The sequence below is a fragment of the Balaenoptera musculus genome, chromosome 3 (genome assembly GCF_009873245.2).
Source record: "Balaenoptera musculus isolate JJ_BM4_2016_0621 chromosome 3, mBalMus1.pri.v3, whole genome shotgun sequence".
In the NCBI taxonomy this organism is placed as follows: Eukaryota; Metazoa; Chordata; class Mammalia; order Artiodactyla; family Balaenopteridae; genus Balaenoptera; species Balaenoptera musculus.
Genome location: NC_045787.1, coordinates 168,170,819 through 168,196,469, shown reverse-complemented (window position 1 = coordinate 168,196,469; position 25,651 = coordinate 168,170,819). Strand labels below are relative to the sequence as shown.

Here is a 25,651-nt window from a genome sequence, read left to right as displayed (position 1 = left end):
AGACGGGGTGTCGGGGTGTGGGAGCAGAGGGGCCCAAGTCTAGGGACGTTTGCAGGGAGCGGGAGCGAGGAAGCGGACGGGGGGTGGGGGGGGGCGCGGGAGGGAGGGAGACCCCTGGCTGTTAAAGTCGGACACTTTCATCACGGTCTCCAAGGCTCTGGCGTGTTCCTGGCTGACTCGGAGTGGGAAGGGTAAGCGCCAAGTGTCTCTCTGGTCCTTTCCTGAGGCGCCTCGGGGTCCTGGCAAAGCAACACAGCAGACGGTGGGCGGCTGGAGCCGATGGGCTGGGGGAGGTGCCTGCTTTCGATCTGTGCTCCCCCAGCAACCCTGGAGGCCTTACCCCACCGACCCGATTCACCCGCACCCCTAGGAACCCCGTCAATGTGGTCTCACTCCTTGCAAGCGGCAGTCGGCTCTGGTAACAGACATTGGTCAGGCCCACAGCCTGACGTGTACAGGACTGGCCGACGATGGGGCTGTGACTGCCAGCGCCGGGCGCCCACGGGCCAAGACGCTGAGTCACAGTCACCCGTTAGGCCCCCTTCCCCCTCTGAAGCTCTGGAGGGAGCTGGGGTACCCACAGAGCAACACCTCCATCACTTTTAGTTATCTTTTTTATTCTTTTCTAAATCAGGAAAGACTTTGGGGGCAACTACGAGGTGGCAGAAATCTGGAAAGCTGGTTGGAACAGCTACCAACTTGTCTTCTCTTTGGTGACCACGGGAAAAAACAGAGGAGACTTGAAGGGTCTCCCTAGGAAGAAAAGGACCCAGCAGTTCCCAGAGGGCCACAGTCCCCCACCTTCAGCTGTACCTTCTCCAGAAACGCGGGGCCGGTGTGGCTTGCACCAGGACCGCTGCTCTACGAGAACCCTTCCTCTGCGATTTATCACAGATAAATATCGGCTCGTTTCAAGCCTTCAGGAAGTATTGGGGTTGTGGGGAGACTCACAGCTTCATCTTCAGAGAGCCTGCAGGAGGGGAAGCCTTAGAAGCAGCCCTGCCCTCCACCACTTCCTACTGCCCGATGGCCCAGAGGAGGCCTTCTCCGTTGGAGGTGGTACGGCCCTGAAGGCGGAAAGGCTGGGTCTCGGGCCTCGGACCTCATGCAGACCCCTGCAGGGGGCCTGGCTGGACACCTCAATGGCCACCAGGAGTAAGGACAGCCTCACCCCCACCATCTCATTTCCGATCCGCTGCGGTCGAACGGTTCAAGGCCCGAGACAGTGACGTGCCTTGGGTGGTCACTTCTGATTTGCTGGGTGAGCGGAGGTGACACAGAGCCACCCGCCCACATCTGTCGGCCTGCAGGCATAGGGGAGCGGGCCTTATCTGCAGGATCTGCTGGGGCTTCAACCACAGGACAGCTTGGAAACCCAAGGCTTCCTTTCTGCGGAGCGAGTGTCAGCTCAGGCTGCTGCGAGCTGTCAGAAGTCTCTGTTCCCCGAAGCACAGGAGAGGACCCGGAGGTCCCTCCCAGGGGGCAGGTCACGCACTGCTGAGGACAGGCTGCATGGCCCGAGGCTGGAGCCGCCGGGGCGGGGGGGCGGGGAGGGGACCCCACGAGAGCCACTGGGCCCGATGGCTCTTGCGGGCTGGGAGGGCCACCTCCAAGGGGCAGATGCCAGGCTGGGGGCACACACGCACCCCAAGGCGGCAGCCCCCTTCTCTTCTGGTGAAAGTCACCCACGGCTGGGGGTCCCCCCGAGGCTTCAGCCCTGGGAAAGGAGCAAAGCCAGTGCCCGACGCCAGGCCCGTCTCTCGGGGGTGGGGCCGCCCTCGCAGAGGCGCCCACCCCGGGCTGGACCAAGGCTGACACCCCAAGGACGAGGCACAAGAAGCACAACCGGCACGTTTGCGTTTTCTTTCCCTGTTTTGTTTCGGTTTTTTTCTTTAAACCTAAGGAAGCAGGTTCTAAGAAGACAGCACAGCGGCGTCGGCCTCCCCGGGTCCGAGGGCCACGCGCGCATCCCCGCGGAGGGTGCAGCGGGAGGGGCGGGGGGGGGGGAGCGGGTCTGTCGGTGGTGGGACCGTCAGACGGCGGTGCGCGTGGGCGTGCTGGGCTGGTTCAGCCGCAGCGTTTTACACAACCAGCCGGCAAAATCCACTTCTTCCACCTCGGACCGCTTGATGAAGGCGTGGTTCTGAAAGGGAAGGAATGATGTGAGTGGCCCGGCCCTGGCCGGCCGGGCGGGTCCCCAACCCAGAGCAGGGAGGCCCGGACCCGAGGCCACGCGGCCTGGGATGGGGTCTCAGGCGACAGGGGAGGCCACTCTATGCCCCCTGGAGCCCAGGGTGACGTGGGGTCGGCTCACCCTCTGTGGGGCGTCCCGGGCACTGCGGGGTGTGAAGCAGAATCCCTGCCCCGACCCGCTCGACGCCAGGAGTCCCCCCAGGTGTGACAACCACAGACGTCCCCAGATGTGGCCCAGGGATCCACGGGGGCAGAGTCGCCTGGGTGAGAACATCTGATCTGGAACCACGGAACTCTGTGAGGATAGCAAGTGCCCTACGTGTCCTGTCCCGGCGGCAGCCACTGGCCGCTTGAGGCTCCTGAGCCCTAGAAACAGGGCCCGTGTGGCTGGAGAGCAGGATCGTGCCTCGTCCGGCAGTTTAAGTAACTTTAACAGTCACCCTGACAGTGGTTCCCGTTCGGAAGGGCGGGGGTCTAGGCCTCCCACGTGACATCCGCCTGTTATGCCAGCTGGGGAGGCGAGACCACCCCCACCTCCCTAAAGGTGGGCGCAGGCTTGGGTGAAACACCAAACCAAGGGAACAGGACTCGTGGTCGGGGAGACAGTCAGCCCCACACGGCCCGCGGTGTCACGCAGGCAGAGACCTGGACGTCGTCCCGCACCGTGTGGACTGCGCGGAGCTGGGTGGGGTGGGGGGGGGGCGGGGAAGACGACGGCAGGTGTCAAAGTTCACTCCCCTGTTCCGTGGGTCTGCATGTTCCACAGTGAACACGTGCTTCTTATGTCGTGCGTGCCCTGAACACACGTCACTGGACTCAGTAAGGAGCTTCTAGAAAGAAGCAGATGGACGCAGACCCCCTCCCACAAGGCGCTCCAGGCCAGGCTCACTCTTGGGGCCACAGCAAACTGACTACAGCCGCGACACACAGGCTGTAGCCACAGCTAACAGAGGGGTGGGCTTAGACAGGGCGCCTTCCTGGAGGCGGTGCCGAAGCAGAGGCCCACAGCTGGGGAGAGGGCAACAGGACACGTCCCAGAAGGAGAAGGGCCATCCTGTGCAAAGGTCCTGAGGTGGAAAGCGGGAGGGAGGCTCGGTGGAGGACATGGTGGGGAGGGGGGAGCGTGGTCCTGCAGGCGGGGGCAGGGGCACAGGAGCCCACCGGAGGGCGTGGCTCGGTTATTCAAACTACTGCATCGTGACCACCCTAAGAGGCTCCTTCTCTCCCGTGTGGACACCTGAGGTTGACAACCAACGTCTCACGCCTGTAGCTGGCAGTGTTTTCTCTCTTCGAGACACAAGACGCATAAACAAGGGGCTGACTCAGCATCGGGGGTGACTCAGGGGGTCAGGCCTGGTGATGGAGGAAGAAGGCCTAACGTCCACAGCGGACGTGGGTGGAAGGCACTGTGACGGTCACCCTGAGGCTGGCAGGCAGCCCTGCCGGGGGAAGGCCAATGCCGGAGACCACCTTGGTTTTCAAGGACGTTGGACAGTACGGGTTTAGAGGAAGGCAAACACCCCAGTGGTGCTCCCAACGCCTTGGAGGCTGGCCATTCTGAGACACAGCCCTAGCCCCGGGCACACGGGCCCTTCTGTCCCCCGGGGAGCTAAGAGGACCACGGCCGCTCTGCATGGCCCCCTCCAGCAAGCCAGGGAGACCCACAGGGGTTCTCCAGCTTGGCCGAGAGACATCGGAGCCAGCTCAGTGTTCACTCAGGGTGAGGAGGGCCTGCCAGGGACCTCCGGAAGTCCAAAATCTGTGGGTATCACTCACCATGAGCATCTTCAGATCTGCTCGCTCTGCTGGGTTCTTAATTAGGCTGTGGGTTCCAGGGGGTGGGAGAGAGAAGACAGGAGGGCAGTCAGTGGCCTTGGGGGAAGAGGCCTGCATCCTGCTGCCCTTTCCTGCCTGGCCCCCGTGGGTGAGGGGCTCCACCACCATCCTTGGGTGTGAGAGCAGGATGCCCCGGGAGGGCAGGGCAAGAATCTGAGACCAGGACAGGAGGGAAAGGGGAAGAGGGTGGGAAACCCCCCCACGCTGCTCCATCAGAGGCCCAGCAGCAACCGCAGCTAAGTTTCTAATAAAAACCCCAAGTCTGGGAGTCCAAGGGTCAAAGTGGAAGTCTTCCCTTCACGAAAGCAGAACTGTCTAAAAGGCAGCTGCTCAAAGCAGTTCAGGGCTGAGTGGCAGTTCTTCAAACTGGCAACCTCACAGGGCACAGAGAGGTTTACGGGGAGCGCTGGACGCAGTCAACAGGCTGGCTGCGAGGTACGCAACCCTGGGCCGCAGTGTCGCGTCCTGACATGCAGAGCGCTCGACGGGCCGGCCTTCCGGGTCCACAGCCCGCTCCCCCGAGGCCGCATCACCCAGACGCTTCAGAGGGTGGGAGGGCCACCCCCCGGAAACCAGCTCTGAAGGCCTGCCTAGGAGCCGCGGGTTAGGGGCTTGAGGGGTTAGGACACTGGGCTGCCTGCTGGCAGAAGGCAAGGCGGGAGTAGCGTTATTTCCAGAGAGCCTGCCATGCTGGCTCACGCGGGGTTTTGGGGACAAGCTGGGGGTGGCAGCTGGACGCCGTGACTCAGCAGCCTCGGTGGGGGGTTGGTGGGGGGATCTGGGTTCTCAGGTGAGCTCCGGTCCCGCCAGACGCCGCCACTGCCCGGCATCCCCGAGGCCCCGGTCGCCCCAGGAAGCAGATGGCCTGGCCCCTGACCCACCCGACCCGAGCTGGCAGCCATGGCATCTTACCATTTATTTACAAACTCCTGGAAGTCCTGGGTGAAGACGCCGTTGGGCAGCTTGGGAGGAGGCTGTGGGGCAGGACAGACAGGTGGGGGTGAGAGCTCAAGGATGCTTCTGGAATCAGGGAGAAAAGGCGCTTCCCAGCCTGTGCCTCTGAGGACAGCTCGGCACTTGTCGGGGACCCTCAGGACGCACCCTCCCTGGAGGCAGAGCGCGCCCACCCCCCCCTTCCAGCAGCTTCCCCGGGCAGCCCTGCCAACTGGGTCGGCCTTTTCCCAGAGTTTCCTCCAAAAGCTCTTCTTGTTTGGGGACCACGACTGGTTCTGGAGTGAAGGTGAACAGGGCTCATCCTCATTTTATGGACGAGGGTGGTTACTCTTGACCACGTGCTACACGGTCTGGGCCACTACCCTCCGGAGGTGCTTGGAGAGAGCTGGGGGTCTGCCTGAAAAGAGGGGGAGCCCGAGGGGCCTGGCCCCGCACAGGTCCCGGGGTGGGGACAGCCGTGCGCAGGCTCAGGCCCCGTCCAGGAGGGCGGTGGGCCTTCTTCCTGTGCAGGGGTGGGAGGTGTCGGTGGCCTCCCTGGAAGGACGTGCTTGCTGGGCCTGGGCGTCGCTGCCAGGTGCAGGGATAGCTGTGTCACCGGAACCACCCCGCCCTGTTCTGTCACCACTGACCCTGCTCTGAGCTGCTCACCTCAAGACCCAACCCTGGGCCAAGCTCGGCCACCCCAACTCCAAAGGGCCACTGGAAACACACTTGATCAGAGAAGGGCCAGGAGGGTGACCCGGCCACGCCGAGGGGGAGGGCTGTAGGGTCAGGTCCTGCTCGGTCCCGTCCCAGCTGCGGGCCTGAGGAGGCCACTCCCATCCTTATGCCTGGATTTACCCATCTGTACAATGGGAGTATCCACGCTGCCCTCTCACGGGGCGGGGAGAAGGATTGGGTGGGCGCCCTGTGCCCTCTTCCCAGAGAGGAAGGTGATGCCTCAACTTTCCCTGAGGAAGTGGGATGATTTATGACTTCACCCACAGGGCCCCAGCGCTCGGCCCTGGTGAGAATTCAGAGTGAGAATTCTGGGTTCATCCCCGTGAAAAGATAAAAAAGAGTCCCCTGGGGAGGGGAGGTGTGCACATCCTACTGGACTCAGTGGTCTCCACGGCTCCCTGCGGCCCCTCCCCGACACAACCCACAGTCTACACGTCGAACGCTCTTCTTTCTGGGGGACGCTTTCCAACGCGAACGGCTTGATGCCGCCGCTGTGGAGACCTGCCTGCCAGCAGGGCTCCGGGCACGCACCTCGTTCACGATGTAGTCCAGCAGCTCAAAGATTGCCATGGCCGGCCGGCTGTCCATCCCATGACCTGCCCGGGGCAGAAACAAAGACGGGTGAGACGGGCAGGTGGGCACCGTGCTTCCGTCGGGCGGCGGGGCCTGAGCGCGCTGCACGCAGCCAAGTGCCCTCCTCCGCACCCGGCCCGACCCAGAGGGCAGGCTCCCGGGCCCAGCTGCCCTCCTGGGAGAGGAACGCCCCTCCTGAGCCTCTGGTAAATTAAAAAAACAAAACACCAGAACGAACAGGAACGTTTGTTGAGAAGGCACACATCTGGCAGGGGGCTGCGTCCGGGCTGTGCTAAAGCCGACCCCCTGCCCCCTGGCGTTGGGGGAGGGGGCACGGGGGGTCGAGCAGGCAAGGGCAGCAGTGTGACCTGGCACGGACCTGCGGGCTCAGGATGGTGGCTGGCTGGGATGGCTGACCCCTGTCCTAGACCCAGCTGGCCAGGCCCGCGTTTGGCAGCTGGACTTTTGCCTTCTGTCCCCTGTCCTGAAATGGGCACGTGGGCCGGGGCCGGGGCTGGGGGAGGTGCTGGCAGGCCGAGCGGCCTGGCACAGCGCCCCGCTCCTCCCCGCCTGGAAGGCCTGGGCACCGTCTGGGAGTTGGGCTGGAAAGGGAGGGGCAGGGCCGGGGCCTGAGGACACAGATGCGGGCGGGGGGGGTTCTCCCCTCGGAGGAAATCAAGACACCTCAGCAGTCTGGGTGCGGCACCAGGAAAGGGGACGGTCTGGGCTTGAGAATACTGTGAAAACCACCATCTGACGACCCAAGTGTCCGTCAGTGGTAAACAGATACCACACGGTGGAATATTATGTGACCATAAAAAAGGAGCGAGGCACCGATACTTGCCACGGTATGGACAGATCTCAAGAACACGATGCTCAGTGAGAGAAGCCAGACACAGAAGGACACACAGTGTGTGATTCCATTGATGGGAAACGTCCAGGACAGGCAAATCCACAGACACAGGGAGTGGGTTCGTGGTTGTCAGGGGCTGGGGAGGGGACAGGGTTTCCTTTTGGGGTGATGAAATGTTCTGAAGTGAGATAAAGGTGATGGTCGGACAACCTTGTGAAGGTATAGAAATCCAGTGAGTTATAAGCCGGAATCGCGTGGACCATATGGTACGTGAATGCTATCTCAATAAAGCTGTTAGAAAGCAACCAACTGCAGTCCACTGCATGGTCCTTTGGGCTCTCACTCAATTCAACTCTCTTCCGGTCACTTGACTTTAAAAAAAAAAAAAAAAAATCACAGAGCCCTACGCGCCGCTTCCTAATTACACCACCTGAGCCATGACCCTGACCCCTCGCCAGCCCCCAACGTGGTGGAAGCATCAGCCTGAACCTCGCAGGCGGCTGCTTGAGGTACCAGGAGGTCCCTGGGAGCCCCGCTGCCCTCCCGTACCCGTGCTGTGTGTTGGGGCTGAATCTAACCAGCCGCCCGAGACCCGAGTCGAGCTCCTTTCACTTTGGACTCCCTGAAAGGTCTGGCCCAACACAGCAGGACGGCCACTGCAGAGTCCAGGTGGGCGGCAGAAGACTGCCTGCTGGGCAACCCTCTCGGCTTTTCTGTACACTTGAACGTTCTCGTGATGAAGTGCTGGAGAAACCACCCGCCACCCCACGGCCTGGCTGAGGGGCGAGTGTCCTGACCCCGCCAGCTGGCAGCGACAGGTGCAGCTGCCCCAGACGGGACAGTTCGGGGCGTTGCTTGCCGCGTTGTCCCCAGAAGCCTCAGGACCATCTGAGGACTGCTGACCGCAGTGAGCGCGGCCCAGGGGGACAGGTGGCGCTAAGAGGGGCCAGAGGGGAGGCAGCTGCCGTCCCCAGGCGCCGTATGCCCCGTCCAAACCGGAAGTCCCAGCCTCGGGCCATACCGCTGATGGGGCGTCCGGGGGGTCTCGGCCGCGGCGAGATGCTGTGAGGCTCTCCTTCCGCGCCGTCGACCATGGGCCGGCCAAATATGGCCTCCAGCTCCTTGGCGTCCGGCGGGGGGATGGGGTACCTTCCAATGGACAGCTCTACCAGGGACAGGCCCATGCTCCAGATGTCTGACTGCACCGAGTAGTGAGTGCCTTGCAGCCGCTCCGGCTGGGGGGGAGATGGGCAGAGACGGCCTGAGGGAGATGGAGGGGCGCTGGCACCCTAGAGTGTCCCTGTGGTCCCCCTGCAGCCCCATCCCGCTTAGGGACCCAGCAGCAGAAAGAAAGCCATTCCGCCCCCTCCCTCCACCTGCTTCCAGCCGTGCTGACAGCAGCCCCTTAAAGCCCCGCAACCCAAAGTGCTTCTGGAGAGCGACCGGCCCAGGAAAGACGCCGGAACGTCTCCTTCTCCCAACAATCCCAACACGGACTTCTCAGAATCTGCTCTTAAAATCACCCAGATGGGGACTTCCCTGGCGGTCCAGTGGTTAAGACTCCACGCTGCCAATGCAGGGGGCGCGGGTTCGATCCCTGGTCGGGGAACTAAGATCCCGCATGCCACGCGGTGTGGCCAAAAAAAATTAAAGAGATAAAAATGAAAATAAAAAAATAAAATCACCCAGATAGTTCCTAAAATAACGGAGGGCTAGTCGACTGGCTCAGAAATTAACTGACTACTCTCCCCGAGCGGACAGACACCAGGCCGGAGTCTCCAGAGAGACAAAAACCCAGATGAGAAGATGATGGAAACTAGAAATTCGAAGGAGAGAAGAAAGCCCGCAAAAGAAACTATACTACAGGGAAGGGCAGGCTTTTGGAAAAGCTTCTGGAAAACGGGGAAGAGCTGATGAGGGTCGGGGTGGGGGGGGGTGGAGGACGCTGGAAGGACTCACAGACATGTAGGACCGCGTCCCCACGAAGGAGTTGGCCATGGAGTCGATGAGCTGCCCGCTCACCCCAAAGTCGCACAGCTTGATCTCCCCTCGGGAGTTGACAAGGATGTTGGATGGCTTCACATCTGGGAGCAGAGCCGGCAGTGTGGACGCTGCAGGTCGCCGCCAGCCCCTCCCGGCCCCGGGGTGCCCGTCCCCTTACCTCGGTGCATGATCTGGTGCTTCTCCCGGAGATACGCCAGGCCCCGCAGAACCTGCAGGGAAGCCACAGGGCGGTGCCGTGAGGGGGACTGTCCTCTGGACAGGCCCGAGGCCCAGGCCGAAGTGGCCATGTTACAGTGACGACATTCTTCGGGTGGGTACAGTCACCCACCTCCCCAACTCTCACATGGCCCCCCACCTTGAGGAGGACACCGCCCTCCCCTTGTCTGAGGAGGGCCCGAGGCCCTGTCAGCAGGGCTGTAAGCGTCCAGCCGACCGCCCCGCCTCAGGGGTCACCCCCGCCCGAGAGGCGCCCTCTGTTGAGCCCTTTGGTGCCGGGATTGTGCTCAGGGCCCCCAGGTCGACGGCGTGAAGGATACAGTGGCTGTTTCACCGAGTTAGACAGGCAACACTCGACGACGACAGCACCGTGGGACAGTGAGTGCCTGGCACCACGCCACGGCTCCTCCTGCCACCCCCATGCCTGTATGGGGCAGGGAAGTATCATCCCCACTTCACAGGCAAAGGGACGCCACCCGCTCAGTCCCACAGCTGGTGGAGGCTGGCACTGGCACCTCTGCCTCTTTGCCCGGAGGCGATGCCCACCACTGGCTTCCGGAGGCTCCTCGAGCCTGGCCGCGTGGAAGGGGGCAGAAGTAAGCAGAAACCCATGAGGACGCGGGGCCGGGAGGGCGCGCCCGCACGCACTTACCGCGATGCTGACCTTCCCCAGGATCTCTTCGGGGATTCTCTTGGCTTCTTTCAACACCTGGTCCAGGGAGCCACCATCCTAGGGGCAGCACAGGAGGAGAGAGGCAGAGCTGCCTGAGCCGTCGCCAGGCAGGGCTCCCCAGAGGGACGCCAGAGTGGCAGGGAGGAAAACGAAGCATCTCCCTGGTTCCCAGCGAGCTGGTGCTCAATTTCCTCCATGGAAAACAGAGGCCAGACCACAGCCAAAGGCAGCCCACTGGCTCAGAGCAGGGACTCCCGCGGCCCCGGCCACCTCTGGGGCCTCAGGAAACGGAAAGGGTGCCAGTGTGCTCGCCAGGCGGTCCATCCTTCCCGGAACTGAGGCCCGTGGCTGGACGGCGTGACTCAGCCTTCCTGAGGTTGCCACGGCAGCGGCAGGCGGCCAGTGCTCCACGAGGCCTGCGGCTGAGCTGCCCAGCTTGCAGCCGGAGCACCAGAGAGCATACCTGAGCCAGACCCACAGCTCTGGGCCTGCGTCCCCTCCCAGCAAGTCAGCCGCGGCCTCGGGAAGGGGAGCGCGCGCACAGGGGCGCCGCCCGCAAGTGCCCAGCACAGACGGGAGGCCAAGCCAGCTTCGCCAGGAAGGCCTGATGGCCGAGGGGCATGGGGGAGGGGAAACGATGTCTCGGCCCCCCGTCCTGCCGGTGTAGCCACTGCTCGCCACCCTGAACCTGGGATGTCCAGCAAAGGACGTGACACAGGACACCCTAGTTGATCCCCTGACCAGGGCATGGCCCCAAATCCACACGATAACGAGGAAGTGACAGAAACCAAGTGTCTTGCGCAAGGTCACCCGGCAGCAAACCTGGAGACTAAAACCCCGGGCGTCGCCGACCGGCCCAAGGCGCCTCTTCAGAGATGGGCTCTGAGGACACACCGAGGTCCCCCCAGGATGCTAGGCAGACCAGAGCTGAGGCTCGGGGCATGCAGTGGGAGGTGGTCAGCATCTGAACGCGCAGCTGGGTGGAGAGCCTGTTTTCTCTCCATGCTGCTCTAGGGCTCCTGTGGCCACTGGCTGTCCCAGGAGGCCTCTTATTCCGCTTGAGGGAGGGCGAGAAGCCTGCAGCCTCGGAGACGCCTGGTCCCCCCTCCCTGGCACTCTGCTCCAGCTGTGCTTGGGGAGAAGGGCCGTGGTGGGAGTTGTGGAAAGCCCCAGGCCCTCCAACGCTTTGGGAACCCATGAGGGACTCTGTAGGCTAGCCCCAGCCTGAGGACGAGGGGGCTGTGCGTGCAGCGACGGCGGGTGTGGCCGCGGAGGAACCCACGGGACCAGGCGGTCCAGTGCACTTGGTCGGCAGCCTGCCCGGCCCAGCCCCGTTCTGCGTGCAGGGCGAGATGGGAATTCCACTTTTTTCTCATTTTTTGTTTCATCAACTTTAAAAGGATTTTTTAAAAAAAGCGTTCGTGATCCCTGCTCCCTGACTCGGCTCCTTATACTCTTAACTTTCCGTAGGATTGCGGTATGTTTGCTGGATGACATTCAGGGAGAACGTCTCCGCAGCGACTACGGTGGGCCAGGTCCCAGACTGGGGTCTCAAGGCGACTCAGGACACAGCGCGGGTCTTCTCCACGCAGCCCCACTGCCACCCACCCACTGACGTCAGCATGGATCATCCTCCGCGGGGGGCCGAGCTGATACGGAGTTTTAAGTATATCTATCTGTCTATCTATCTGGGGGCTCTGATTATGCATACTTTCCTCTCGGGGGATTTTCTCATCCGGTGCATATATGCTGCTTTCACTTCTCCCCTGGAAAGCGGCCTGGTGTCATTCTTCACCTCCCCTTTGCTGACGGACGTGTCTGATTTTTCATTATTGTAGAACAAGGTAGTGCATTCTTCAGTAGATTTGACCAGGACCCAAGAAAATACCAAGAGGTGCCTCTGAGTGGTCAGTCGGCTGTTCCTTGGCCGCTCCGGCCCTGAGACACCCGCTGTCCGCTGGTCCAGGCCCCAAGTCTCCCCAGGAATAGGAATAGGTCTGGGCACCGGGGAGCCGCCAGCCCCGCTGTTTCCCGTGCCCACAGGTGAGTTTCTCCTTCTGTGCTGAATCAGGGCTGCTCGTCACAGCCAGCGGGCCTTTCTCACAAGCTGGAGCTGGAATCTACCCGGTGGGAGACGAGAGTCAATTCGTGCACGACCCTGCGTAGAGACGAATGTGCGCCCTCGACAGGGAGAGAAATGGAGGTGATGCGGGAATCTGGGGAAATGGTGGCGGTGGTGACAACGTCACGGCTGACGCTCCATCAGCGTTCACGGACCAGCTCGCCCCGTCCTCACACCCTTGGCCTGACAGACAAGGTGTGAGACTCGTCCAGTCCCGCGTGAGAGGTGGGGGGACTGCAAGCGTCCTCTCACCGCCATGTGCGAGACCCTGCAGGGGACCATCGGGCACGAGGACGCCAGGGTGGGTGGCACAGGCCCTCTCAGCGCTTCCTGTCGTCTTGTCCTCCTCACGCCCTCCCCGCCCAGCAGCCGCCCACCACTTAAGGCTCACCTCCACGGATGTAACCCGTCAGCAGAAAGAGGGGCGCGCGGGCCACACCCGGGCCCGTGTCTTTGCGTTTGTGTGCCATCTACGCGTTCCACTGTCGTCATACGCTCGCTATGAAAGCGAACAAGAAAAGCCCAACCGTGAAGCTCTGAAGGACAAACACGGCAAACAGAGAGAATCCAGCATCTCCCCTGCATCCCAGCGGTTCCGTCTGTGCGCTGCCGGGGTGCAGGCGTCTCACCTGGAACTGGTGCTTTACACCCACCAAGAACGGAGGGGGAGGGGGTGGGGCTGTGATGCTGCCCTCTTTTCTTTTTATTTTATTTTATTTTTTTAGACCATGCTGTGTAGCACGCGGGATCTTAGTTCCCCAACCAGAGATGGAACCCGTGCCCCTGCAGTGGGAGCACAGAGTCTAACTACTGGACCGCCAGGGAAGTCCCATGCTGCCTCTTTTGTACAAGGCAAAGAGGGGGCCTCCAAACTCTCAGGGTATTCAGGGAGCAGGGATGGGGGTAGCTGAATGGGGGGGCGAGCAGGGGAGGAGGGGGGAAGGGGAGAGGGAGGGAGGAGGCGGGGAGAGACAGCACAGAAGAGGCTCCCCTCACACCACAGCGATGTCACATCCTTTTCTTGCCCTGATACTCGTCTGTTGCAGTGTCGACCAGGTGGGTGGGCAGATACGACTGCCCTCTCCCAGGTGGGGAAGGGGCTCCCACGGGGCAGTGCCAGGCGGGAATCAGGCAGCCAGGTCGGCGCAAGGCGGCTGGGGGAGCCCTCCCTCCGGCCCACATGCATTCCTCGCGGGCTCTTGCTCAAATTCGTTTCCTGCCTCCGTTACAAAACCATCAGAGGGGACGGCACGCTGGAGGCGAGGCGTAATCGAAGCCACCCGCCCAAAGCCACGCGGCATCCTGGTTTTGCAAGGGCCCTGAGGGCCGGGGCCTGGACAGCCGGGCACGGGCAGGGCCCTACCTGACAAAGGAGGCACGGCAGAGGGCCGGCGGCATTTCCTCTGGGGGCCTTCGGCTCTGACCACTTCTGCTTTCGTTACACCTGATCCCACCCACTTCTGAGCCTCGAGACCAGAGTTCCTTAATGAGGGGGCACATCAGAATCAACCATGGTTTAAAAGAGATGGGCGGCCGCCCTCCATGGCAGAGGCCTGGTCCCATGGGTCTGAGCTGGGGTGCAGAGCCGGGTCCCCAGACCACGCACTCTGGTTAGAGGGCACTTGGGAAGGAGAGATCAAGTGTTTAGTCGCGTAGCCCACCGGCGGGCCTCAGCCCTCAGGCGTGCCTGCTTAGGCGCAAGGACTTTCAACGCTGCATTACTCAGAAGGCCGTGGGGGCCGGAAACAACCTCAGTGTCCACCAAGAGCATTTCATAAATTACCCAACAGGTACACGTGGACGCCAGGGCGCTAGGCGGAGGGGAAAAAGACGGAGCCGGCTCTGTGCCGACAGAGAGCAACATCTACCATGGATCCGGGGAAAAAGCAACGTCGGGAGGAGGGTGTCTGGTGCTTAAGAAACAAAGGAGCCTACGTGCACACACGGCTGCACCGCCTCGCCCACCTCCAAGAGGGCCCCCCGGGAACAGGACGGGGACTCCGGGGTGGGAGGGGAGGTGACCCGGGCCCCGCCGCGCTCACCATGTGCTCCATGCAGATGCTGATCTCGCCGTCGCTGTAGAAGGCCCCGTAGAAGCCCACGATGTACGGGGAGTTACACTCATGCAGCACCTGCAGCTCACGGATGATCTGGTTCCGGATGGCTGGCTTGATCTCCAGGTGGATCAGCTGCAAGGGAGAGGGAGGCGGGGTCAGGACCGGGCCACTGAGGGGGGCCGGGAAGGGGGGGTGTCTATGTACCTGAGAACGGGGAACACACACCCACACACAGACTGGAGCGGGAATGTTCGCAGCAACCGGCTTCACAGCAACTGAAAGGTGGAAGCAACCCAAATGCCCTGAATCAACGAATGTCTCTCTACGCCCTGAACATCACTCAGCCGTGAAAAGGGGTGATGCGCTGACACTCGCTGCAATGTGGATGGACCTTGAGAACATCATGCTCACTGAGAGAAGCCAGACACAGAAGGACACACGGTGGGTGACTCCACTGATGGGAAAGGTCCAGAACAGGCAAATCCACAGAGAGTGCATTCCTGGCTGTCAGGGGCTGGGGCACAGGGGAGTGACTGCTAATGGGGATGGGGCATATTTTTGGGGTGATGAAATGTTCTAAAATTGATTGATGGAGATGGATGCACAGCTCTGTGAATATACTAAAAATCAGTGAATTAAATACTCTAAAAGGGTCGTTTGTATGGTAGGTGAACACATCTCAATAATGCTGTTTAAAAACAAATTATCATCAGAGGCAACATTATTCACTTGGTTACAGGGGAGCTCTGTTAATCAATCATACAAAGAGCCAGCCTTTCCCAGGAGCAGACCAGGTAATGCCCTTCCGAGGCGGCAATTACTTCACCTCTGCCCCCCTCCGCCCCTTGGGTTTCTGAACCCTTCCCACCCCCAGCCTAGAGAGAACAGATAGCCTTCCACTGCCACCCTAGGATCCTAGCTCCCCTTCCCCTTGAGTTTGTCAGCAGAGAGGACAGTCACCAAATTCATCGCAATATCTGGAAAGGTTAGAAAAGAAAGGATCATCCAGAGAGATGCAGAAAAGACAGCTGACAAACAGCTAAGAGCAACGCCCAGCTACAAACCCCAAATAAGCCAAGATCCCCCGTACAGCGGGGGAGAGTCAGGCTGCGGGTCCACGTCCTGGTTACTTCGAGTCCTAGATGCTACAGCCATGGTGATAAGACAAGAAAAGGGTGTGATTTCCACCTGTCCATCAGAGAGGCGGAACCAGATCCCCGGTACCTGAAAATGACCACTATCAATTCAACAGACATTTCTGTAGAGTCAGTTACACTCGGGGCTGGTGACAGGGAGAGACAGCACAGATGGTCCCGCTTGGAGGAGACGCACCACCAGGAGGGGAAGAGACGCAGGCAAAACAACCCCGCTGTGGTGGAGATGCTGACGGAGGAATCACAGAGGGGGGTGCAGGGCTCAGGCGACACTCAGGCCGGGCCTTGAAGCACAGGTGGGACTCTGCCAGACGGACCAGGTGGGGTGGGCATGCCGGGCGGAAGGACAGAGAGCTGCCTGTTGGCGGGCTGTGTGCCGAGTTCAGGGGGGCACAGGGCGTGTGTGGGGCACCCACCAACGACCTTCAAAACCTTGAGAAGTGCGGCAGCTCCCGGCGAAACAGTGCCTGGTGCCTACGCCGCCCCCAGGCAAAGCCTCACACCTCCACGTGAAGGTTCCCCACCTGACCCAGCCTGCAGAGCAGAGCTCTGGCTGTGGGCCCTGGGACACCGCACCTGCCCCTTGGCCACCACCAGCGGGACGGCGGAACACACCAGAACCCCAGGTGCTCTCTCCTCCATCGGCCGCCCCCGTGAGCACGTGCACACAGACCTGCTTGGAAAGGGCGAGATGAGGGTCTGAAAGCCAAGTGCTGCCGTCCGCGTGCAGCGCGGCAGGTTCATCCTGCAAGCCAGGCGGGAGGGCACGGCGAGGCTGACAGTGGGCAATGCCGGCGTCAGGACCATCAAGGCCCAAGAGAAATACAGCGCGGGCCACCAATTTAATTTTGAATCCTTTGGCTGCTGTGTTCAGAGTACAGAGAGACAGGTGACATGAATTTTTCATGTGTTTTGTTGAAACTCGGTGTAATGTATCAAAAATTGACTGTTTCGACGTGAGGGCGACGTAAAAATATTAATGAGTTTTTTCACACGGAGCCCTTGAAACCTGGTTTGTGTTTCTGCACGTACGGTGAGCCCTGGCTGACATCGACCGTGTTTCACGGGCTCAGCCACCGTGTCTGACCAGGGGCAGCCATCGTGGACAGAGCTGCTCTCAACCAAGAACTTCAAAGGAGCCGCAGATGAATCACTGGGGGGGTGGGTAGAGAAGCAGAAGTGGGGGAGTTGGACAAAACTGGGCAGATCTGGACAAATCCCAGGGGTCCTGGAAGCCTGGAGTCAGGGCCTTAATGTGAATAAGGCCAAAAGAAGTCAGAGGCTTTCCAGAAAAATATGGTAAAGAGAGCATGCAGGGGCGGCTGCCATGTGAAGTGAGCCTCGTGGATCACCCAGGAACCACCGCTGAGGGGGTGTGGAGAAAAAGCAGGAGTGGGACGAGGGCCACGTTTCTGAGCACTGGTGCTTGCGACTCGCCCTGACGATGACGACCCATAGGGGTTGGAGAGTGGTGGTGAGAACTGCCCCCATTGGGCTGACCAGCAAGTTCAGGTTCAGAGACTTAAATGACGCCCCCAGGGGCACACAGCTGGTGAGCGGTCAGGAAGGGTTGGGGCCTGGCTCATGGAATGCCAAACAAAACCCATGCTCTTTCCACGGCAGCACCTGGGCCGTGCGAGCTCCAACAGCTGATTAAATGAGTATGGTGCTAGGAGTTCAAACCCCATCTAGGAGTCTAAGGCTGTTCCTACTGCAGAATGGGGGATTCAAGTTAGGGATGGGGGCAGGGGGCACAAACTATGTAAAGAGGGAAATGGATTGCGGAGGCGAGGCCTTGACAGCTTCCTCTGGGTCAGGGTCAACTGCAAAGGGAGGACCCGAGAGGGTTCAAGCCCAATTCAGACACCGACCCAGCTAAGCCTCAGTTTCTCAGTGAAACAGAGCTGTTGGTCCATGCAAATGAGAACGTGCGCACCAGCTTTGACCCAGGGCCATCACTAGAAAGAAGGCAGCTAGTGTTAGGACGTGGCCTTGGGCAGGTCTGTAACCTCCATTCTGGAAGCATGCAGATGCCGAGGGGAGACACACACACACACACACACACACACACACACACACACACACACACACACACACACACACACACACACACACACGAGGCTGAAAACATCCCTCCGCTCGGAGCACAGGGAAGTTGGGAGAGCCCCACAGGTGCAACACGGTCACCGAATTCCTCTGTCGGTCCCAGTGACGCAGAGGTTGTGTGCCCAGGGCTCCCGCAAGGATGCGGGAGGAATCGTGACACCAGGCATGAGTTCAGAGAACATTTACGAACGGACGTAACAGTGGAAATGGAGACCGGTTCTCGCGGGTCTTAGGGAACTGGTGTCACTGCTCGTGTCGTAGTGGTCAGGATAATCCCCTGCCTATCACAGGGGCTGGAGGGACGCCGGCCCACAGCAGGATCTGTGCAGGCCTTCCAGAATGCGTGGAATTCCTACTCGGCTTCCCAGGAATTCGGAATTCCACCCAGGGTAGTGGAGCAAGGACGGAGGCCACTGTTCCTCAAAAACCACTTTGACACGTCAATTTTCCCACCTGTGTCCTCTGCTGAATACAGGCAAACAGAGCTCCTGGGAGAACTGTCACTCTGGGAGCCCTTGACCTCCGCAGACCGGCCGAGGGCTCTGGGGCCACCAGGAAGTGAATTCACGCCCTGAATTGCATGACTCTGGGTGCGGCTGCACAGGCCACAGGCAACTGGAAGGGGTTACGACTGATGGGGAACAAAGTCTGAGGTTCACCCCCCCCAGTTTTTAGAACTTTTTTTTTTGGCCGTACCACGCGGCATACGGGATCTTAGTTCCCTGACCAGGGATCGAACCGGGGCCCTTGTCAGTGAAAGTGCTGAGTCCTAACCACTGGACCTCCAGGGAATTCCCTTTCTTAAAAAAATTTTTATTCTATTATTATTATGTTTTTGGCCAAACCGTGCAGCATGTGGGATCAGTTCCCCGACCAAGGATCGAACCTACAACCCCTGCAGTGGAAGCTCGGAGTCTTAACCGCTGGACCACCAGGGAAGTCCTCCCTTTTTTTTTTAAACCTTTTATTTGAAAGGATTATGCAAGCACAGGAAAGCCTGCAAAAACAGCAGAGAGAGTCCCGTGTGCCCTTCACCCAGCTTCCCCCGGCAGTGACGCTGTCTGTGACTGAGGCCGGTATCACAGCCGGGACACAGACATCGGGGGCAGCACCACTGACGAGACTACACCTGGGCCCCCCAGCTTTAAACCCGGAAGCCTTACTTCACAGGCTTTCAGAAAGCCGTAGACAAACTCTCGGATTTCATGGTTATACAAGGCACGTCGGCAGCCACCTGGAAGAGTCCTGGCTGGCGTGAGAACCCTCCGACCCTGACGAGCACTCTGACCCGTGCACTCTGTCCCCAAGTCCCCACCTTCCGTCACCGTCTGAATTTCACGTCTGCCCTTCCACTCCCTGTGCTTTGGGCGATGGCAGACCAGGGATTTTGGGGGCTGCTCTGGTTTTGAAAAGGCTGCCTGTGGTAAGCAGACAGAAATAGAAAGCATGTGGCTGTAGGTTTCAGGAGGGAGGGCGGGGCTCTGGAGGCAGGAGGAATAGCTGCTGCGCTAACCTCCCCCCCCCCAATGGAAACCGAGTGCATGGTTCCCAGGAAAGGCGGGCCCTGCGCAGATACCCCCGGGGAACGGGGTGGTCAGGTTTCCAAGAACGCAATTCGGAAACTACGGGACGATGGGCTTCCAGAAAGAGGGGGCTTTCTATGTCTGCAGGAACATGCCTGTGTAAGCTGAATCATGTGTCAACTCAACGTATCCCAGTCACGTGTGCAGAAGCCACCATCCCCAGGTGGTGACCTCCTCCTCTTCCCCACTCCCGATGTCTCTCAGGGACCCTCCCCTACGTGTAGCACGGAGGCTGCACTGTGGCACAGGAGCCCCGATGAGGGACTTCTCAGCACTAGGGTTTGCACTGAACAGGGAGGTGATGGTTGATGTTGTGTGTCCGCTTGGCTAGGCCACGGTACCCAGCTGTCGGGTCAGACGCCAATCTAGACGTCACCGTGAAGGTATTTTTTTAGATGTGATCTAACATGGAAATCATCAGACTTTGAGGAAAGCAGGTGACCCTCCATAAGTGGGTGGGCCTTATCTAATCAGTTGAAGGCCTTAAGAGAAAAGACTGAGGTCGTGCCCCCTGCCCCCACAAAGAGAGGATTCTGCCTCCAGACTCCCTCTCTCTCTCTCTCTTTTTTCTTCTTTTTAAATTTTTTGGCCACGCCGCGCAGCATGCGGGCTCCTAGTTCCCTGACCAGGCATTGAACCAGCGTTCCCTGCAGTGGAAGCATGGAGTCTTAACCACTGGACCGCCAGGGAAGCCCCCAGACTCTCTTTGGACTCAAGCTGCACCAGCTCTTTCCTGGGTCTGCGCCCACCGGCTCGCCCTACAGATTTCAGACCTGCCAGCCACCACGATCACCTGAGCCAATGCCTTAAAGTACCTCTACCTACCCCACCCCCTACACACCCCTAGTGCTTCTGTTTCTCTGGAGAACCCTGGCTACTACAGGTGGCTCGGGTACCCCGTTGCCAAGGGACCGCCCTCCCCCACCCCACCGATGTGACCGTCGCTACCAGCAGCCAGTCCTGGTCGGCAGGGCCTTCTCCTGGTTGTGAAGTCAGGGGAAGGCCGGCTCTAAGGGGACTCGATTCTCCTCCCTTCCGTCTGCTACCCTCCTCAAGCCAGTCCGTTCCCGGCGACCTGAATGTCAGACATCCCGCAAGGCAGGGGGCGGCCTCCAAGGGAAGAGCTGCGTGGGGCCAGGCTGCATCACCACATTCTAACTAGAACCCACGTTGGCAGGGGTGGCCTCTGAGCCTGGGAGCCCGTCAGAAGGCAGAGGCCGGCGCCCTTGAGGCCCCTCTCTCCCGCTGCCAGGGCACCTGTCGCCACCGCTCGCGCCCGCAGAGCACGGGGACAGAGCCGTCGCCCTGCCGTCAGCTGCCTCTCACCTTTCTTGCCATGATGAGGCCCGAGGGTCTGTGCTGGACCTTGGTGACCACCCCACCGTTCCCGGCTCCCAGCTCCGAGATCCTTTCAAAGTCATCGTCCTTGAGCTCCCCGACCTTGGCCTTCTGGGTGAGGAAGGCTTCCAGCCGCTTCTTCTGCTGCTCATCAAGTTCTAGCTCCTCTAGCTTCTTCTGCAGGTCCACCAAGTTTGCTCTGCGGAGACCCCAAGGGCGAGGGTTAGCCAAGGCTGCACGCGCTACCGAGAGATGACTCAGCCGGAGCCGAGGTCACCGCGTGGCCACTGCACATTCCAGGCCTGGGGTTTGTAGCTGGGAGGTGACTCAGACCCGATTCTGGTGCTTGAAGGGCCTACGATCTCATGGGAAAGAAAGACCGCCCGCAGACACACAGCTGAGGTCCCTGAGAACTGGGGATGCCGTCCCTGCCCCCCGCTCATAAAGGTTAGGAGACCTCAGGACCTTGAGGACCAGCTCTAGCTCAGTGGCCCTAGTATCAGACCCGGGAGCCCTTCCTCCTGACACAAGAGCTCTGGACCACATGGGAAGGAGACAAGGGAACCGGAGAGACAAGCCTGGGGGTCGGGGAGTGAAGGCCCAGGTCAGGACACCTGTTTTTCACAGGGATGGAGGAGCAAACTCATTTTGAGTGGACTCAGAGCAAAGAACTAGAACCAAGAGGCAGATGACAGAAGCCGTAGCATCTGTGCCTCTAATTTACACGAATTACCCAGAGGTACGGGCAGGGGAAAGGAGAGGGGCATAATTTAAACAGTGCAGACAATTCCAGGGCATTCCGTTCCAGCAGCACGCTCTTATTATATCTTGAGCGTTACTGTAAACGTTAGGCATTTATACGTACACGCATTCCTAGAGCCGGTTATTAAAAACCAACCATGTGGGACTTCCCTGGTGGCGCAGTGGTTAAAAATCCACCTGCCAATGCAGGAGACAGATTCGAGCCCTGGTCCGGGAAGATCCCACATGCTGCGGAACAACTAAGCCCGTGCACCACAACTACTGAGCCCGCATGCCACAACTACTGAAGCCCGTGCACCTAGAGCCTGTGCTCCACAACAAGAGAAGCCACCGCAATGAGAAGCCTGCGCACCTCAATGAAGAGCAGCCCCCACTCGCCGCAACTAGAGAAAGCCTGCGCGCAGTAACGAAGACCCAACACAGCCAAAAATAAGTAAACAAATAAATAAATAAATGTATATAAAAACCATGTATACTGCACTTTATTGGGTGATTCAACGAACTTTCAAAGGAAAGGTTGACAGTTAGCTGTTTTCACTAGTGCCTTGACTTTGAACCAAATCCTGGAGTAAAAAGCAGCTCACTATAACAGGCAGGTAGACGCCAGCTCAATGCTCAACGCACACAAGGACTAACCCGAGGCTGCCCAAAAGAAAAAGAACATGAGCTATGTATGCAATTCTAAAAATTTCTAGCCACGTTAGAAAATGTTTATCTGGTGAAATTAGTTACTCTGGAATACGTATTACACTTACAGCTTCCCTGAATTTGGACAAGCCACATTTCAAGCGCTGGCTGTGGCCAAGGGCTCTACCCAAACGGTGAGTGCAGCTCTAAGAAAAGTCACTAGAGGAGAATGGGCCACCTCCAGAGGTCCCCACTCACCATTTTCCATGGCATTTAAGCCAAGGTTTACCACCCACCTAGGGGAGACCCCCCCGGGGGAATTCAAGCAGGAGATGAAGGGGGACACTGGAGTTCTGGCAGGAACCTTCCAAGCCCCAAGTTCAACCATGACTTGCCTACAACTTAAAGAGATGTGAGCAAAAGGGCACACAGGAGCAAGATGACCTGCCGCTGGGTGATGTCACCTGAGCTGGTACCTCGAAGAGGTCGCTGGGAGGTAGGGGGCTAGGTGCCACTTCCTGAGCAGGTACAAGAGCTTTAACTCCCACAATCCTCCTGGGAGGCACCTCTCTTGTAGACCCAGCCCACCCAGGAGGGACAAGGCTCAGAGGTTCAGTAACCTGCCTGAGGGTCACAAGGCAAGGAAGTGGCAGAGGCTGGAGCGACACCTATGTCCTTCCAGCCTGCAAAGCCTGTGCTCATGGTAGTGGTCCCCTGAGCCAGGACCTGGATAAAGGGGGAACAAGAAGGACGCTGACAGACAGAGAAGGAAAGGCAAAGGGAAGGAATGAATGTGCCACGACCCCTTCACCATAGGGCTGAAGAGGCAGCTTTTGCAGCCAGACCCTCAGACCCTGGAATGTGTCCAGCCTGGCCTATGACATCTAAAATGCATTCTGGAGTCAGCTGATTAAGCCATTTTACATTTCATGGCAACTCCACTGTGGTTATTTAAAAAAAACCCTGGAATTCCAACGGCTGGCTTCTTCTACTGGGGGAATTCTTGAAGGGATGGAAATCACAAATCACATTAAAAAAAAAAAAAAAAAAACGAGAAGAGAATATGATGAAGGAGCTGTCTTGTAAGAATAAGTGGAGTTTTTGAGAATCAGGAACACGTCCCCACACTGAGCTGCGCCCTCGGGGACAGAGAAAGATGTGAACTCACACACATATGCATCAAGGCGCTCCTCCTTCATCTGGTTGCAGGAGGCCAAGTCCCCCGAGAGGCACCAAACATGCCATTCGCCCATCACACCTGGTTCTCATGGGTCACACCACAGGCAAGGCACACGGCACACGGATCCCGGCCACGGACCTCTGAGACCAGCCTGGCCGCTCCAGCATGAAGAACGGGAGTAGGGAGGTCATAGGGACATGCTCTGGGGCCAAGTGGCGTGACCTCACACAATGCGACTCTACCATCGGGTAACCCCAATGCCCCGTACTTCTTCCTCTGTCCCCTTCCTTCCTCTCAAGTCCTCCTGTCCCCCTCAGTTGCCTCAAACCCACCCACACTTCTCCAGCCCCTCAAGGCTTTGCTAATCCATTCGATCCAGAATCTCTGTTCATCTGCTTTCAGGGGTCCCAGCAGGCCCCCGACTTCTATCCTGCTGGGTGCCCAGTTCTCCCCACCCCCGCCCCTTCAAATGCCCCTCGCTCCGTGCTCCCCCCCAGCCTCTATGCCTCCCCCAGGCCTCCTCACCACTCTCCCCAGGTTCAGCTCCACCCCCCACCAGCAGGGTCTTCTCAGGCTCCCTTCCCCTCAATTCCCTGAGGACCCCCCCACCCCTCAGGGATCCCTCCCCACCCTCGAATCTCTCAGGTACCCCCTTCCCCTTTTCCTGGACCTCCTTACCCCATGCTCACTCCCAGGAACCCCGCTTGCCCCATCCCCTCCTCTCAGGAACCCCACGCGCCACCGTTCTTGGAACGCAAGGACCCCCCCCCCCCCCCGCCTTTCCCTCCACATCACTACTCAGGGACTCCTCCTCCTTCCTCCGATTTCACTATTGCGGACCCCTGACCCATCCTCTCCCCTCAGAAACCCTCCCATCATCATCCTGGCTTCACTATTTAGGGCGCCACATTCCGGTCTTCTCCCCGCAGGGACCGATTCACTATTCTGAGACCCTCCATCCCATCTTCTCCCAGCAACAACCCTCCCCCAGCCCGATTTCACCATTCAGGGACCTCCCTCCCGCCGACAGCGATACTCTGAGCCACTCACCTCTCCTCTTCTCTCAGGGCTCCCTCCCCGACCTTGCTACCCAGGGCCCCCTCCCCTCCTTTCAGGGACCCCCTTCCCCGATCTCGCAACTCAGGGACCCCTCCCCCCGTCCTTCCCACCCAGGGTCCACTCCCCCGTCCTCTCATCTCCTCGACCCCCTCCCCCGACCTCGGTACTCTGGGACCCTCATCCCGTTCTCTCCCCGGCGCTGGCCCGGCCCACTCACTCGGAGGCGCCCTCGCTGGTGGGGGACGGGCCCTCGGCGATGGCGGGGTTGATGGTGAGCGCCGGCAGCACCGGCTTCCTCCGGGCCAGCATCGGGGATCCGAGGGCCGGCGGCGGCGGCGCCTCTAGCCGGGGCCCATAGGGGGCGGGCCGGGAGCGGGCGGCGCCGACGCGAGCGCGGGGCTGCGGCCGCGGCCTAGGCCGGCGCCGGGGGGGCGAGGATGGGCGGCGCTGCGGATCGGGGCCGAGAGGCGCCAAGGGACGCAGGGGCTGAAGCCGAGGGATCGGGGCCGCGGCAGCCACAGAGGCCGGACCGAGGCTGACGCTGCAGCCGGAGCCCGGGAGGCAGAGGGAAGGGAGGGGGAGCTACGAGATCGCGGGCCTCTCGCGAGAACCAGCGCCGGTGAACCGAGCCGGGCCCCGCCCCTCACCCCGACGCGTGCGCATCAGCCTGAGGCCGCCTCCTCGAAGGGAAAAGGGGAGGATACCGACGCTAGGCGGCGCCTGGAGCATGCGCACTCGCTCGTCTCCCGCCGAGCGTGTGCGCATGTGCCCGGGGCGCCTGGAGGGGGTTCGGAGGAGGCAGGGCGAGAGGGAGGACTCGGTGACCAGGTGCGCGTGGGGAGACGTCAGACCCTTAGAGCCTTGCAGGTGCCGGACTGCGAATACATCACCCGGTAAAATCCTCAAAAGTTGTGGGCGACTTAAATTGACCTCAGAGTCAAAGGCTTTTTGCCAATTATGGACACACACACACACACACACACACCCACTCATAATATCAATTACCATCATTCTTTCACGAAAGAGAGGTCATTTAAAAACTTTTGTTGTTGTTGTAAGTATATGTAACATAAAATTTACCATTTTACCATTTGTAAGTGCACAGCTCAGTGGCATTAAGTACACTCACACGGTTTGGCAACCATCCCCACTCTCCATCTCCAGAACTTTCTGATCCTCCCAGACTGAAACTCTGTCCCCATGAACCACTGACTCCCCATTCTACTCCCCCAGGCTACCACTACTTTCTGCCTCTATGAATTGGAAATCATACAATAAATACATACATATGATTGTAATCATACAGTCATACATATGATTCCATAAAGTGGAATCATACAATATTTGTCCTTTTGTGACTGTCTTATTTCACTCAACATAGTGTCCTCAAGGTTCATCCATGTTGTGGCGTGTGTCAGAATTTCCTTCCTTTTTAAGGCTGAATAATATTCCTCTGTATGGTTGGACCATGTTTTGTTTATCCGTTTACCCAGTGATGGACATTTGGGTGTTTCCACCTTTTGGCTGTGATGAATAGTGCTGCTTTGAATATGGGTGTACCAATATCTGTTCATATCCCTGCTTGCAATTCTTTTGGATATCTACTTAGAAGCGGAATTGCTGGATCATATGGTGTTTCTA

General features: G+C 59.5%; 1 protein-coding gene across 2 annotated transcripts; it reads right to left on the bottom strand.

Moving 5' to 3' along the window:
• Positions 1 to 600: 600 nt before the first annotated feature.
• Positions 601 to 24,610, bottom strand: MAP2K2 (mitogen-activated protein kinase kinase 2). Of its 2 annotated transcripts, XM_036847394.1 has the most exons (12): positions 24,228 to 24,610; positions 20,371 to 20,581; positions 14,187 to 14,333; positions 10,002 to 10,079; positions 9,291 to 9,342; positions 9,089 to 9,213; positions 8,151 to 8,364; positions 6,235 to 6,299; positions 4,942 to 5,003; positions 3,970 to 4,015; positions 2,315 to 2,488; positions 601 to 2,143 (listed from the first exon to the last, which is right to left on the bottom strand). In XM_036847394.1, the coding sequence occupies exons 1-12, from the start codon at positions 24,317 to 24,319 to the stop codon at positions 2,033 to 2,035; spliced, it is 1,377 nt and encodes a 458-aa protein (XP_036703289.1). In that variant the 5' UTR covers positions 24,320 to 24,610; the 3' UTR covers positions 601 to 2,032. The 2 variants fall into 2 exon arrangements, with proteins under 2 accessions (XP_036703289.1, XP_036703290.1); XM_036847395.1 differs by lacking the exon at positions 2,315 to 2,488 and having other exon boundaries at positions 24,228 to 24,606.
• Positions 24,611 to 25,651: the final 1,041 nt, after the last annotated feature.

Bases quoted from the DNA above. Each gene is read 5' to 3' on its own strand.
- MAP2K2 (XM_036847394.1), bottom strand. From the start codon at position 24,319: ATGCTGGCCCGGAGGAAGCCGGTGCTGCCGGCGCTCACCATCAACCCC. The intron at 20,582-24,227 runs GTGAGTGGGCCG...GGGTCTCCGCAG, and splicing joins ACCAGCGAGGGCGCCTCCGA to AGCAAACTTGGTGGACCTGC. The intron at 4,016-4,941 runs GTAAGATGCCAT...TGGAACCCACAG, and splicing joins CAGGAGTTTGTAAATAAATG to CCTAATTAAGAACCCAGCAG.